This window comes from Trachypithecus francoisi, unplaced genomic scaffold, assembly GCF_009764315.1.
Source record: "Trachypithecus francoisi isolate TF-2019V2 unplaced genomic scaffold, Tfra_2.0 Lachesis_group3, whole genome shotgun sequence".
Classification (NCBI taxonomy): Eukaryota; Metazoa; Chordata; class Mammalia; order Primates; family Cercopithecidae; genus Trachypithecus; species Trachypithecus francoisi.
In genome coordinates, this window is record NW_022681468.1 from 29958437 (window position 1) to 29973123 (window position 14687).

Sequence of the window (14687 nt, forward strand, 5' to 3'; positions counted from 1 at the left end):
GATCCAGGGCTGTCAGAGTCAGAACAGCCCAGGATGGATTGGGGGAGCTCTGTGGTGCTGACCTCCAGGGCCAGCAGCTTCCCTTGAGCCCCCAGAACTGATTCTTTCAGCTAGGTGAAGAGTCATTCACTCATGCATTCATTCAACAAACATCCCTCGTTGGCAGCCATCCAACCTCAGCACCCCCATACCCCCGGCTTGGCCCTGGTCCTGACACCTCCCCCCTACAGGTCTCCTCATGCTCCAGGAGGTGGACTGATGTTGTGGGGCTCAATTCCTCCTCCCCATCTGCGGGCATGCAGCCCTTGGGCATGCCGTGGAGATAACTCACCAAAAGGCACAATGATGGGGCAAGTGATGCTGTACGCCATCACCACGCTGAACACGTTCATCATCCACGCGTACTCGCGCCCAAACTGGAAGTCTATGGCCTGGTTCTGGGGCAGAAGGCAGGCGTCACCCTGAGGTGGCCCAGTCCCCTTGGCTTCACTACTTCTGTGGCTCCTCATCAGCCTGCTGGCAGCTCAGGCCTGGAGGCAGCCTCCTTTCCAACCCTGTAGACCAAGGTGCCCCACCGCCACCCATTCACACCGTCCCTCCCACCTCAGCCCCCTTGAAGCAGGCTCTATCCCTGACACCCTCTCAAAGGAAACTGAGGGCTGTGCTCAGCGAAGGGCCAGCCTGTACCTTTCTGATGTTGACTCTCTCTGGCTCCGATCTAGAGAAGAAGAGGCGGGTGCTGTAGCAGAAGAGTGACCCTAGACGCAGCAGCTCCATGCCTGTGCCAAGTAAAGCTGCCGTGATCACATAGTTGACAAAGAAGGCACCGTTGTCTGGCAGGAACACACACCTGGGCAGTGAGGGAGAGGGAAGGCAGCAACAGAAGCCATGGGGAGAGGGAGAGATGTTAAAAGGGAGGAGAGAGAGGAGAGCAGCAGAGGAAATGGGAGTCGGGGTGCAGATACAGATACAGACAAAGAGAATAACATTTCCTCTCTTTCTTTTTCTCTGCCTCTCTCCTATAATATATATTCCCCCAACCCAATTAAGTTAACAAGCAGTCCTCTGAGCAGGGAAGGGCAGGGACCACATAAAGCATGGGTGTGTTAGGGGATTGCATTGACTTGATCCAAAGCAAGGGTGTCTGAGCCAGGTCCAAAGACTCTGGAGAATCCATGAGTGGGTTTCTGGGGGGGTCTGTAAACTAGGATGGGAAAGAATAACATCTTTATTTTCACTAATCTCTAGCTGAAATTTAGCAGTTTCTTGCATTAAGAATGTGGGCAATATGGCAGGGCATGGTGGCTTACACCTGTAATCCCAGCACTTTGGGAGGCTGAGGTGGGCAGATCACCTGAGGTCAGGAGTTTGAGACTAGCCCAGCCAACATGGTGAAACCTCATCTCTACTAAAAAATACCCTGAAGGATTCTGGTCCTTGCCTTATAGAGCAAGTTATGGAAGTTTGCATGTCATTTGCAACATATCTTTGAAAACTGGGATTCTCAACACTTCTTAACACTAAAACAAAAAAAATCGAAATTGGCAGAATGTCCCACCCGGTCTGCATGTTGCTTTGTCAATGATCCCCCCTAGTTTAATGTTCTTATTCCAATAAGTAATATCAGTTTTAATACTGATGTTTTTAAGACAGTAAAATGTAACTTTAGCTTTCTTATATAAAAAATGCAATATTGGTTGGGCGTGGTGGCTCAAGCCTGTAATCTAGCATTTTAGGAGGCTGAGGCGGGCAGATCACTTGAGGCCAGGAGTTTGAGACCAGCCTGGACAACATGGTGAAACCCCATCTCTACTAAAAATACAAAAGTTAGCTGGGCATGGTGACATGCACCTGTAATCCCAGCTACTCAGCAGGCTGAGGTGGGAGAATCGCCTGAACCTGAGAGGTGGAGGTTGTAGTGAGCTGAGATTGCGCCACTGCACTCTAGCCTGGGTGACAGAATGAGACTTGGTCTCAAAAAAAAAGAGCAATATCTTGTTATTGATGTGTTTATAAAGACTATGTCAAAATTTTGATTTTTAAAATATCTTGATAACTATAATTCAGTATAATCGGTTTTCTTTGTAATCCATGTATTTTGTGCACATAAAGACATCATTCAGAGTACATGTAAAACTGGCAGAATCAGAATAAGCTCTGTGGATTGGACCAGTGTCAATTTCCTGGTTTTGATATTGCACTATAGTTATGCACAACGCTTCCATTGGGGGAAACTGGATAAAGGGCTCATGGAACACCCACCCCCATACAGTTTTGGGGCAACTTCCTGCGAATATACAATTATTTCAAAGATATCATTCTGAAAAGGGGTCCCTGGGCTTAACTAGATTGCCAAAGGGATCCCAGCACAGGAAAGATAACGAGTCTGCCCAGTGAGGGTGTTCACAAGCATTTGTCTACACTTCTGTGAGCAAATTCAGGTGACGGACTCAGGGAAGGGCACATATACCCACTCCAGTGTGCATACACAGCAGCCCTGGTGGACATGTGGGAGTACTCACTGGAACCTGATGGAGGCCTGCTCTAGATAGTAGATGTCAAAGAGCCAGCGGAGAAAGACATCCAAACTAGAAGCAAAAACAAGGCAGGTCTGTCAGTTAGCAAACCTGTGAGCTAAGGCTGAGGGTTCAACCATCCTCCCTTGCCCAATCTCCAAAGAAAGACCCTTGCTTTATTCCAGCTGGCCAGTCCACACTTCCCCTCTTCCTTCTTAGTGCTGGGCTGTCCTGGCCCTGAGCCCTTTGGCCTTTCAGCTCCAGGCCACCTCCTCCAGGAAACCTGGGCCAGTTTGCAAAACTGTGAGCAAACGTTTCTCTCACAGCATTCACTCATTTCTCTCACAGTACTCTCGCCCTCTTCTGAATTTCTACTGCTCTTTGGCTGTGTTGTTCCCATGTAGGGCTGTCAGGCAGCTGATAATCACGCCTTGTGTCCCCAGCCAGATGACAAGCTCTATGTGGCCCACGCTCACGGCTGACACGTTAGTGTTTGCAGGAAGCCTGGCTCATGCTACACCCATGACAGGCACGGGGCTGTCATTTGAGGAGTGGGTTTGCAGCAACCACAGGCAGGTCTACAGTATCTGAAAGAGGAGGTCTTAACTCTAAGAGAACCTGGCTAATAGAGGAGGGATAATTGGAATTAAGGTACCTGGTCAGTCCCATAGAGGGCAGAATGACCACCATAAACACCAGAAAGATGTAGCACTTGTGCACCATGACCAGATTCTGACTTGATCTAGAAGGAAACAGAGAGATATTCATCAATGGACGTGGCCTAATAAGAACCAAAGGCCTAACTATGTAATAGAGAGGAAGAGAAACACTGATACGGTTTGACTCTGTGTCCCCACCCAAATCTCATCTTGCAGCTCTCATAATTCCCACGTGTTGTGGGAGGGACTCATTGGGAGAAGACTGAATTATGGGGGGTGGGTCTTTCCCATGCTGTTCTCATGATAGCAAATAAGTCTTGTGAGATCTGATGGTATTATAAGGAGGAGTTTCCCTGCCCAAGCTCTCTTTGCTGCCATCCACGTAACATACGGTTGCTCCTCCTTGCCTGCCGCCATGATTGTGAGGCCTCCCCAGCCACGTGGAACTGTAAGTCCAATAAGCCCTTTTTCCTATATGAATTACCCAGTCTCAGGTATGTCTTTATCAGCAGAGTGCAAATGGACTAATACAGAGTCCAATGAAACCTCTTTCTTTTATAAATTGTCCAGTCTCGGGTATGTCTTTATCAGCAGTGTGAAAACTGACTAATACAGACATATGCAGAGTAGAGATCGGGGCTGGGAAATTGGTTTAATCGTGCATACTGATGCCATCTCCATATACCACCGTGAGCTGTGCTGCATCTGGGGGCAGCCGGAAAAAACAGCATGATCAACTAGTGATGTCTGTGCTGGGTACAGGAAGGGATGGGAAGACACAGATCTGCCATATAGTTGATGTCTCTGTGTTAAAGAGACATTACCAAGAATACTCAAAATCCCTGCAGAGTTTCAGTCATCAATGTAAGTCTTGTTCTTGGCCAGAGGAAAAGGCCAGGAAGGATTTCCGTTAGGACAAACCTTTTGGCTGCTGCCTGGTGGAATGGTAGGAACTTTTGGTGTGGAAAATAACTTTTGTGATGCATGCAGCTTTCAAGCCAAAGTACTGCCACCTGCCCAGAGCATGGCAAATACTTTCTACCCAGTGAGCTGCCACCATAGAACCATCAAGGCTAACAGATGGGAAAGCTCCTGACTGGGTAAAAGGTTGGCATGGTGTGGGTCATATGTGATGACAGTCACAATGAGTTTGTGGGCCCCTCTGTGTGGCCACAGCATTCTACTGACATTCCCACACAAGTCTTTCCTCCTGTGCCTTCTGCATGGAATGCCTGGGACTGCCTAGCTCATGCCTACGGCTCCATGCTTTCAGGATATGGCTGGGGGCTGAGGGAGAAGCCCAAGGAGGGCTTGGTTTTGGCCCCATGCTCTTAGACAGTGGCTCTATCTCAGCATCCCAGGGGCCCAGAGACAACCCAGACCCTCCTTCCAAAGACAGAACACCTGTTGGTCTTTGGGGATGGTTTCAGGTATCAAAATCATCCCTTATCAATTCTCCTTCTTAGGCTAGAGGGGAGGCCCAAGTGCCAGGCTGGCGGGGAAGCCAAGGCAGGGGAAGAGGCTGGAGAACCCACAGGGCTAGGCGAGAAGGCCCCCAGGTCACCTGGTCCAGTGGGCCTCCAGGAAGGCGGAGAAGTAGACAATCAGAGGCAGTATCACTGTGAAGCCCCAGAGCATCACAGAGGGGAAGAACTGGGTCACAATTGGGCTCTGCAGGGGGAGAGAGGAGGATGGCAGGAGAGACGTCAATGCAAGCATCCCCTTCCCCTTGCCTCTTCTCCTCCCACTCACTCCCAGGGCTGGCTTGCTCTCCTGGAGGCTGCAAGGGGCCTGGCCCTTCTCACTGGCCCACCTGGCCAGGCAGAGGCTGACACCCAAGGTCAAATGGTCTAGGTCACTGGAGGAGCAGCCTGAGCTTTCTTGAGTGACTTCCTCCTAAGGCCAGAGCTAGCCAGGAGATGACATTGCTTTTGCTGTGATGACATGTGAGCGGGCGAGGAGGGGAGGATGGAGGAGTCCTCAGGGAGAACTGTGGTCCTGGGGTTGGATGCATGGGGTCTGGAGCCTATTACAAAGTTTGCAAAGGGGAACAAAAATCAGCAGCAGAAGTGGTGTGGCTTGACTTGTGTGTGTATGTGCACGTGTGTGTGCACGTGTGTGTGTGTGCATGCACACGTGTTTTTTTGTTTGTTTTTGTTTTTTTTCAAGACGGAGTCTCGCCCTGTTGCCCAGGCTGGAGTGCAGTGGCACGATCTCGGCTCACTGCAAGCTCTGCCTCCCAGGTTCATGCCATTCTCCTGCCTCAGCCTCCTGAGTAGCTGGGACTACAGGCGCCTGCCACCATGCCCGGCTAATTTTTTTTGTATTTTTAGTAGAGACGGGGTTTCACCATGTTGTCCAGGATGGTCTCGATCTCCTGACCTCGTGATCCACCTGTCTCGGCCTCCCAAAGTGCTGGGATTACAGACGTGAGCCACCGCACCCGGCCTCACATGTGTTGACTGTATGTGCATGTGGGCATGCACACGTGTGTTGACTCTGTGAGTGTGTGCATGTGTGCGTGTGTGCATGCATGTGTGTTGACCTCGTGTGAGTGTGCATTTGCATGTGCACATGTGTGTTGTTGGAAATGAGGATGGGGAGAATATGGAAGACGAGACCTTCTAGGCTCATCTTAACAGTCTTGAGCCTAAAGAATTTGGAAATAGGCGAGGCTCCCTCTGGCCTGCACCATCAGTAGGAGGCATCCCCTGACTTCAGAGATGGTTCCTCCAGGGCTGAGGGGTCCCAGCCTAGAGTGCAGGTGTCTGGAGATGAGGAAGGTGGAGGCAGATCTGGAGTTCCCACTTCTCTGAGAGGGCTGCATTGGGACTTACCTCACTCTTCCTCACCCTCAACCATACTACACAAACCAGGAGCCTGCTGCCCTGGACAACTTGTGGAAAGCAGAGCCACTCACATTTGCCACACCCTCTGGACTCCAAGCTGGCCTGGGATGACCCCATTCATGAAGACCTCTGAGCCCATGTTGACAGGATGACACCCCCTCCAACTCACCCCAGGACCTGCCTGTGGACTCCCCACTCTCCCTTCCTATTCTAGCCCTGGTCCCTAAGACTGGCAGTCACCCACCTTCATCCCTTTAGAACAAATCAAGCCCTACCCCACCATTTGCACCATGGCCACCTCCACAATGTTCGCACTGTATGGGCTCCACAGCCCCATCCCAGGGGGCCCCCCCATTCCATCCTCGCCTGAATTCCTCCTTGATCTCCCTGGGGCCCCCAGGCCTGGCCTGAGCAGAGGAGGCACCTGCAGCTTCTCGATGGGGCGGGTGACGTTGTACATGTCGATAGTGTTCATGATGATGGCAGGCGTGGTGAGGAAGAAGAAGAGGAAGAAGAGGAAGGTGTTGATTGCGATAAAGCGGGCCCACCAAAAGAAGCGGCGGACAGACAGGTGTTTCCTGGGGAGGGATGAAAGAAGGAGGCACACTTAGAGACATCAGTTCTTAGAGCCCACATGCTGTTTGCTGCAGGCCAGCTGTGGACCCAGGCTGGCCTGGTCTAATCCAGCTTCCTGGGCCCAGACCTGCATGCAGTGGGCCCCTGGACCGCCCCCTGTCACACTGTTTATAAAGGATCCGGTGCATATAGCCAAAAAAAAAAACTGGACCTGAGTTCCTTCTGCAGGAAAAACCTTTTTGCTAAGGGTTGGATGCCTCCCACACTTGTGGGAATGAATCTTGTGGTACACACAGGTTGTGGTGCTTAGGAAAGCATGGAACTTAGTCCCCTTGGAGTCTCTGTTGGGCAATGACACGGGGAGAGAAGGCCCTGTCCTGCTGCCTTCTTCAGTCTCAGAGGAGCTCAGAGGAGAGGGGAGGGATGGAAAAGGCTTACCAAATAATGTCTTTGGGGTGTGGAGCCATAGTGACCCTCCAGTAATAGGATTTGACGACGGTGGTCACTGAGGACTGCTGGGGTTGCACACCACAATGGATATATTTGTAATCCTTACGGACGCTGCAGAGAGGGGAGAAGAGGAGGAGACGTGGGTCTGGGGTTGGGGGATGGGCTTAGGAGGGTCTCATGCCAGGGCCTCAAGGCCACTATGGTGGTCCTACAGATGGGGGCTCACCCCCTTCCTGGGGATTCTTGAAGCCTTGGCTATGTCTTCAGGACCTTAGAGGCGGACAGTTCCTAAGGCCTAGTGTCTGGAGGAAAGGGCTTTTGAGAGTGCCTTGACTGCCCAGGAAGGGCAGGGGTGCCATGTGGTTCTGTTTCTGCCTTTCCCCCTTAACAGCAGTGACAGCATATAGACACACTCTTTCTTTGAGATTTGATAAGGGAGGTACTACTTTTAGCCTCATCTTAATATCAATAGCTACAAATTATTGAGTTCTTTCTGTGTGCTTGATACTGTGCTAATTGATGACCAGTATCATTTCCAATGCACAGATGACTAAATCGAGGTGCCTAGAGATGTGACCAAAGAGGAGCAGGTACTGGAGCCCCACCTCTGGCTTGCTAGCTCATATTCCGCTGTAATTAAGCCTCGGATCCTCTCTACCAAATGATGATGTCTCAAAGAATGAACAATGTTACCTTAGGTAGGTGAATTGCTTTAAACAACACAGAAATGGAATAGAAGGCATATCACTTGTCAACCCTCCGGGAGGTGAACAGGGCAGATATCAGTAACCAAATTTTCCAGATAAAAAGTTGAGAGTGTAAGGAACTTGCAAAATTGTGCACCACTGTTTGTGAGCAAAATCTAGGCAGTTCTCTTCCTTTGTAGGGGTTGGGGTGGGTGGGAACAATGTGCTGTACAGGATCAGTCTCCCCCAGAAATAAGAGCCCACCCACCCCCCACAATTCTTAAGAGATAAATTCTGGATCTCCTTTAGGACTTTGTCCCACTCCTAAGGATCCTTCTGGAACATTCCAGAGTGGACTGAATTCATTCCTTGTCAATGCATGGGCCGCCAGAGGCTGGGGCAGAAAAGAGAGGGGACTGTAGAGCTATGAATTAGGGGAGGCCTGCAGCAGGAGAAGGGCAAGCAGAGCTTCTCTATCCTGATGCTCTCTTATGGTGAGGAGGAGTGACGTGTGTGTCAGCTGGGCACAGTGGCTCACACCTGTAATCCCAGAACTTTGGGAGACTGAGGTAGGCAGATCACCTGAGGTCAGGAGTTCAAGACCAGCCCAGCCAACATGGTGAAACCCCATCTCTACTAAAAATACAAAAATTAGCTGGGCTTGGTGGCGGGCACCTGTAATCCCAGCTACTTGGGAGGCTGAAGCAGGAGAATTGCTTGAACCTGGGAGGCAGAGGTTTCAGTGAGCCAAGATTATGCCACTGTTCTCCAGCCAGGGTGACAGAGCAAGACTCTGTCTCAAAAAAAAAAAAAAAAAGAAGAACAAAAGAAAAGAAAAAGGGATGTCATTCTTGTCAAGGACAGAAGAGGAACCATGAGGTCAAAGGCTTCTGGGGCCACCTCTGTGCTGAAGCAAGGACAGGGAGTGAGGAGCCCCAGCCTGGGCACCCCTCGAGACCGGCTGGGCCCCAGCAGCTGGGAGAAGCAGGTATGGCCTTCTCATCCTACTGGAGAGCCAGGGGGCAGCTGCCTGTGAGGAGCATGGAGGGCCCAGGGGAGGCAGAAGGGGAAACTGGAAGGGGAGAGGGAGGAGAGTGCCGAGAAGGAGGGGTGTTCTTGGGGCTGAGTGGGGTGCCTGCCTGGTGCTCACCGCTTGGCCATCCTGGAGTCCTGGAAGGTGACGAAGATCAGGTCCAGGCGCTTGAGTGGCACGCGGTTGAGCTCAGCGTTGAACTCGTCCGTTAGCTGCTCCTCTAGCTCGCTGTAATACTGCTCTGCATCCACCTGGGGTGGCAGGCAGCCCTCAGGGCTGGGGCCAGAGCCCCAGGAAGGCCTCCCTGGTCACGAGGTTCCTCCCCACTCAAGCCTCCCTGGATTGTGGTGGCCTTGAAGCACCTCAAGGAGCCCAGGACCCTGGCTGGCCTCCAAAGTCCCACCTCTAGAACAAGAAGAGGCGATGACTGCCTTTCATCCCTGCCCTTAGATCTGGGGAAAGTGAGGCATAGCTAAGGGTACCCAGGGGCTTTCAGGCTTGGGGTGGACCCCAGAGAGGTGAGATAACGCGTTTGCCGCATTTCCACAAGAGAGGGGGATTCTTTTCCTGGGATGGCAGAAGTTCGGTGTGGTCCTGAAGCAGGTGTCTGAGTCTTGACGCCTTCTTTGAGCCACAGTGGTCAGGTGATAAGACAGGCTGCTGCCTTCAAATGTTTCTGTCCTATCTTTTTGGGAGCCTGAGGCCTGGCAGCCTCGTGTAGCCTGCTGTGTTTTCTCTGGTCCTTCTCTCTCATTCTCCCATCCAAGACCAGAAAGGAGACAAGAGCAAGCTTCCCTGCATTGTTCTGAAGGTGGCCTCCAGAAAGGCTCCCATCTCAACAGAGAGGAAGGACATGGTGGATGGGGAGGGAGGAGCTGGGTGGGGAGCACTGGAGCAGACCTGAGTGGGGCCTGGGGCCCAACAGTGCCGGTGAAGGCACAGATCCTAGAGCCCCAGGACCCCACCGCTCCCTTGCTGTGCTCCCGATGCTCAAGCCAGTTACCTCCTTGAAGCAGGTCCAGCACTTGCAGAAACACAGGCGGGCACAGGGGTGGATCCTGATCATCACCTTCCCAGTCTTCTTGGCCTTGGCTGTGTAGAAGAGCCGGCCCCGCATGGCGTGGCGCCTGCCAGCGGTGGGCAATGGGAGAAGGACCTGCAGGTCAGGGACCAGCAGAGCCCCATCCTCCCCTTTTACCCCCACCCCGGGCCCTGAAAGGCCCCGCTGCAGCCTCACCTCTGATCGTCCAAGTCAATCAGGTTCCTGACATCGTAGCAGAAGTGGACTCTGGTCACGACACTGCCTGGATAGGCCTCGCTGCAGCCACAAACATGGGTGCTGAGTTGGCCTGTGGGGTGGGGATGTGCTGCCCCGAGCCCCTGCCCAGCATGTCGGCCCCCAGGGCTGGGGGGCTCAGCTGCCTGGTGTTCCTGGATGGGAGACTCCATCTCTGCTCCTAAAGCTGAACCTCAGGGTTTGAACCTTGGTGATCTGAGAGCTGTCAAATCTTTCCTACACAACTCAGAACAGGGCCAAAGGGTGGAGCTCCACCCGAGGGGAACCCAGGAGAGAGCAGTTCACAAAGAGAGAGTCAGCTCAGTGAACAGTGTCCTTGGTGTTAGGAACTTGGGGTCACAACAGATGTCTCCAGATGATCTGCTCTAAATAGCTGTGATCCAAGGTTCCCTGTGCCCAGTAGTTGGAGCAACAGCAGAAAGGAAAATTCCCATCACCCATATCACAGCCATGCCATGCAGGAAGTCCCTGACTTCAGAAACCCTGCTCCAGCTCCAGTGACCCTCCCCATTCTGAAAAGCTTTTCAGATCCTGAGCTCAGTCCAGGGAGAGCCACCCCAGGGTGTCCCAGTCCCACCATCCTGCACCAACTCACTACCCATTTGAGGACCCAGGCGGGGTCACGGGGAGGAAGCCATTCACGCCTCGGCCCACCCCAACCCACTTACTGAAAATGCTTAATGATGATTTCTGGGTCTTCAATGTCCTTGGGCACATAGGTGATCATTAGCGTCCTTGTGACCTGGGTGGGAATAATCAATGAAGAAAGAAGACTGTGCTTGCATAGGAGTTCCAGATACCTGAGTCTTTTGGTGGCCCGGAGTCTCCTGGGAGCAGGCCTTCTGCTCCCAGCAGGCTGCCGATGCCAGTGCCAGTGCCTCCTTGCTGAGACAGCCAAGAAAGCAGAAGCCAAGCTGGGACACTGTGGGCCAAAAAAGTGCCAGCTTCCTTAGCCCACAGTGGCCCAGCTGAGCCAGGCAGCTCTGAGGTTGGTCCATTGCACTTCTGTTCTCCTCTGTGCCCAGCTGTGGGTGCCCTGCCACAGACCACTGTGGTGAAGGGAGGAAGAACTGGAAGCCGCCATCAGGCTGGGGTGGAGGATCAGAGCTCCATGATTGGAAAGAGCTGCCCGAGCGACCCCACAGTGATTTCTGCTCTCCCTGTAGCTTCCACTATTCCAGCATAAAGCCTCACATCGCTAGGGGAATCCCTCACGTGAGACTGGGCGGGGGAGCTGGGAAGTAAACAAGACTCTGGGGAGAGGATAGGGAAGCTTCCCCCGAACTTCACATTTCATTCTGTGAATGGGAAATATCTTCCTGGGTCGTCACCGTTAAGATGACAGTCTGGTAAACTGCGCTGCAAGAATCAGGGGTCTTGAAAGAGGTTTCTGGTAACCATAAGGAAAGCTGAAGTAGCAGACACCAGACTGGTCAAGGGTGACCAAGCCTCCACGCCTGGCAGGCTGAAGCATTTGGGTTCACTTTTCAGGGAATGTGGATTTGCACTCTGGGGTGGGTTCAAATGAATCAGGCCTTTTGAATGGATGGCCTGGAAGGAGCTGACTCCACACCACTGAACCATTGAAAGGCTGAGGATGGGAGCCAAGGATACTCTTCCTTGCTGTTGCCTCTCCCCACCAGAACATGGGTGCTGGTCCAGAGGGGTGGCACTGCTGGTGCCTGCCTGTGGCCCCGTCAGTCATCTCTGTACACCAAAGCCTGCTTCAAACACAGCGACTGCGCTCTCCCGGCCTTGGGGCATGTTCAACTTTTGTGCAGGGCAAGCAGTGCAGGAGTTAAAGCCCCCAAGTGCAACCCCCAATGAATGGTGGACAGGGAGCTGGTGGAAAATACCCCCGATTGCTCACCTCCAGGAAAACTCTGGGGCATGTGTTCTACACCAACTCCCAGAGTTCCCAGGTCATGAAGCTCCAACTGCCTCCAGTGGTAAGCTGCCCCTCTATGCTCCCTTTGTTTGGTTGCCTTTGCATCCTCACTCCCTTACTGGCCTTTCCTGGGATCACCTCCCATAAACAAGTGCCACTCAATCCAAGTCTCAGGTCTGCTTAGATGGGGTCACCCAAACTGAGACGGTGGGGATACACAGGGGGTCTCTGACCTCACAGAGGTTGCAGAAGGGCAAGGCATGGCCCTAGCAGGAGTGGGCAGGGCCAGGTACACTAAGTAGCAGCAGTTCAGCAGGGCCCTGACCACTTAGCATGGAGGCCCCCGCTGGCCCACTGGGCCTTGTTAATCCTTTAGTTTTCGGATGGTGGGAAGTCCAAGAGTCCCTGGGGAGGGGCGGGGCAGCAGAGGGGCAGGGATAGGAGGTACCTGGGCAGCAGCTATTTACCAATCAGTCTGAAAGTTTCACTGGGGGTGAGAGGGTGGAGAAGGGTGAGAGGGTGGAGGAGGGTGGAGGAGGGTCAGAGGTGGGGGCCAGATGATTGTTACTAGGGCTGAAGGGAGCTTGGCCGCTCGCTGCTCAGGTGAAACCACCCCTTCCCATCTATCACAGTCTCCCTGGATCCTCTGAGGGCTTCTCTGAGGGCTGGGAGTGGTCGGCCCAGTGGGGAGCAGCTTTGTAGGCCACTTACCTTTTGGCTATTCCTGGGCGCAAACCTCAGGCAGTGATGAGCCATGAACACAAAGTTGGTGATGAAGTAGAAGAAGGACAGCAGGCTGTGCAGCCACAGGAGCTTGCTCCTACAGGGAGGCAGGCAGCAGCAGTGAGGCCAACCTGCGAGCTCCCCAGAGCCCACTGCACACAGACCCCTGGGCCTCCTCCTGCCATCAGTCTCCTGGGGCCTCCCAACCTATCACAGTCTCCTCAGACTTCAACCCATCGCAGTCTCCCGGGACCACCCCCATCAATCACAGTCTCCCACACCTCCACCCATCACACTCTCCCCACACCCCCATGCATCAGTCTCCCCAGAACCCCCAACCCATCACACTTTCCCCAGACCCCCATCTATCACACTCTCCCCAGACCCCCACCCATCACAGTCTCCCCACACCCCCACCCATCACACTCTCCCCACACCCCCACCATCACAGTCTCCCCAGAACCCCCAACGCATCACACTCTCCCCACACCCCCACCCATCACACTCTCCCCACACCCCCACCCATCACAGTCTCCCCAGAACCCCCAACCATCACACTCTCCCCACACCCCCACCCATCACACTCTCCCCACACCCCCACCCATCACAGTCTCCCCACACCCCCACCCATCACACTCTCCCCAGACCCCCCCACCCATCACACTCTCTCCCCACACCCCCACCCATCACACTCTCCCCACACCCCCATGCATCAGTCTCCCCAGAACCCCCAACCCATCACACTTTCCCCAGACCCCCATCTATCACACTCTCCCCAGACCCCCACCCATCACAGTCTCCCCACACCCCCACCCATCACACTCTCCCCACACCCCCACCCATCACAGTCTCCCCAGAACCCTCAACGCATCACACTCTCCCCACACCCCCACCCATCACACTCTCCCCACACCCCCACCCATCACAGTCTCCCCAGAACCCCCAACCCATCACACTCTCCCCACACCCCCCCCATCACACTCTCCCCACACCCCCCCCATCACAGTCTCCCCACACCCCCACCCATCACACTCTCCCCACACCCCCACCCATCACACTCTCCCCACACCCCCACCCATCACACTCTCCCCACACCCCCATGCATCACACTCTCCCCAGAACCCCCACCCTCACAGTCTCCCCAGACCCCCACCCATCACAGTCTCCCCAGACCCCCACCCACTGCAGTCTCCCTGGACACCCCAACCCATCAGTCTCCCCAGACCACCCCCACCCATCACAGTCTCCCCAGACCCCCAACCCATCACAGTCTCCCCAGAACCCCCCACCCATCACAGTCTCCCCAGATGCCCCACCCATCACAGTCTCCCCAGACCCCCATCTATCACAGTCTCCCCACACCTCTACCCATCACACTCTCCCCAGGACCCCCACTCATCACACTCTCCCCAGAACCCCCACCCATCACAGTCTCCCCAGACCCCACCCATCACAGTCTCCCCAGAACCCCACCCATCACAGTCTCCCCAGACACCCCAACCCATCACAGTCTCCCCACAGCCCCCCATCAATCACACTCTCCCCACACCCCCCCCATCACACTCTCCCCACACCCCCATGCATCAGTCTCCCCAGAACCTCCCACCCATCACAGTCTCCCCAGACCCCCCACCAATCACAGTCTCCCCAGACCTCCACCCATCAGTCTCCCCAAACCCCCACCCATCACAGTCTCCCCACACCTCCACCCATCACAGTCTCCCCAGACCCCCCCACCCATCACAGTCTCCCCAGAACCCCCACCCATCACAGTCTCCCCAGACCCCCCCACCCATCACAGTCTCCCCAGACTCCCTTCACCCATTGCAGTCTCCCCAGACCCCCACCCATCACAGTCTCCCCAGACCCCCACCCACTGCAGTCCCCCTGGACACCTCCCCCACCCATCACAGTCTCCTAGGGCTCCCTGCTCCCTCCCACCCATCACAGTTTCCCCGGACCCCCATCCCACCCATTGCAGACTCCCTGGACCCCCCAGCCGGTCACGGT

The 14687-nt window shown here is 54.2% G+C and overlaps 1 protein-coding gene across 13 annotated transcripts in view; it reads right to left on the bottom strand.

Moving 5' to 3' along the window:
* The window catches only part of TMEM63C (transmembrane protein 63C), an 84529-nt gene that overhangs the window by 11000 nt on the left and 58842 nt on the right, over positions 1 to 14687 (bottom strand). For all 13 annotated transcript variants that reach the window (XR_004431481.1, XR_004431482.1, XR_004431480.1 and 10 more), the window contains 12 exons: positions 12666 to 12774; positions 10735 to 10808; positions 10007 to 10087; positions 9773 to 9896; positions 8887 to 9020; positions 7039 to 7161; positions 6449 to 6602; positions 4740 to 4846; positions 3172 to 3258; positions 2523 to 2588; positions 688 to 850; positions 332 to 437 (listed from right to left, as the gene is read on the bottom strand). Coding sequence is in view for 9 of the 13 variants with exons in the window: in XM_033187299.1 (XP_033043190.1) it covers positions 332 to 437; positions 688 to 850; positions 2523 to 2588; positions 3172 to 3258; positions 4740 to 4846; positions 6449 to 6602; positions 7039 to 7161; positions 8887 to 9020; positions 9773 to 9896; positions 10007 to 10087; positions 10735 to 10808; positions 12666 to 12774 (1328 nt within the window). In the remaining 4 variants the exon portion in view is untranslated. The remainder of the gene's footprint in view (positions 1 to 331; positions 438 to 687; positions 851 to 2522; positions 2589 to 3171; positions 3259 to 4739; positions 4847 to 6448; positions 6603 to 7038; positions 7162 to 8886; positions 9021 to 9772; positions 9897 to 10006; positions 10088 to 10734; positions 10809 to 12665; positions 12775 to 14687) is intronic.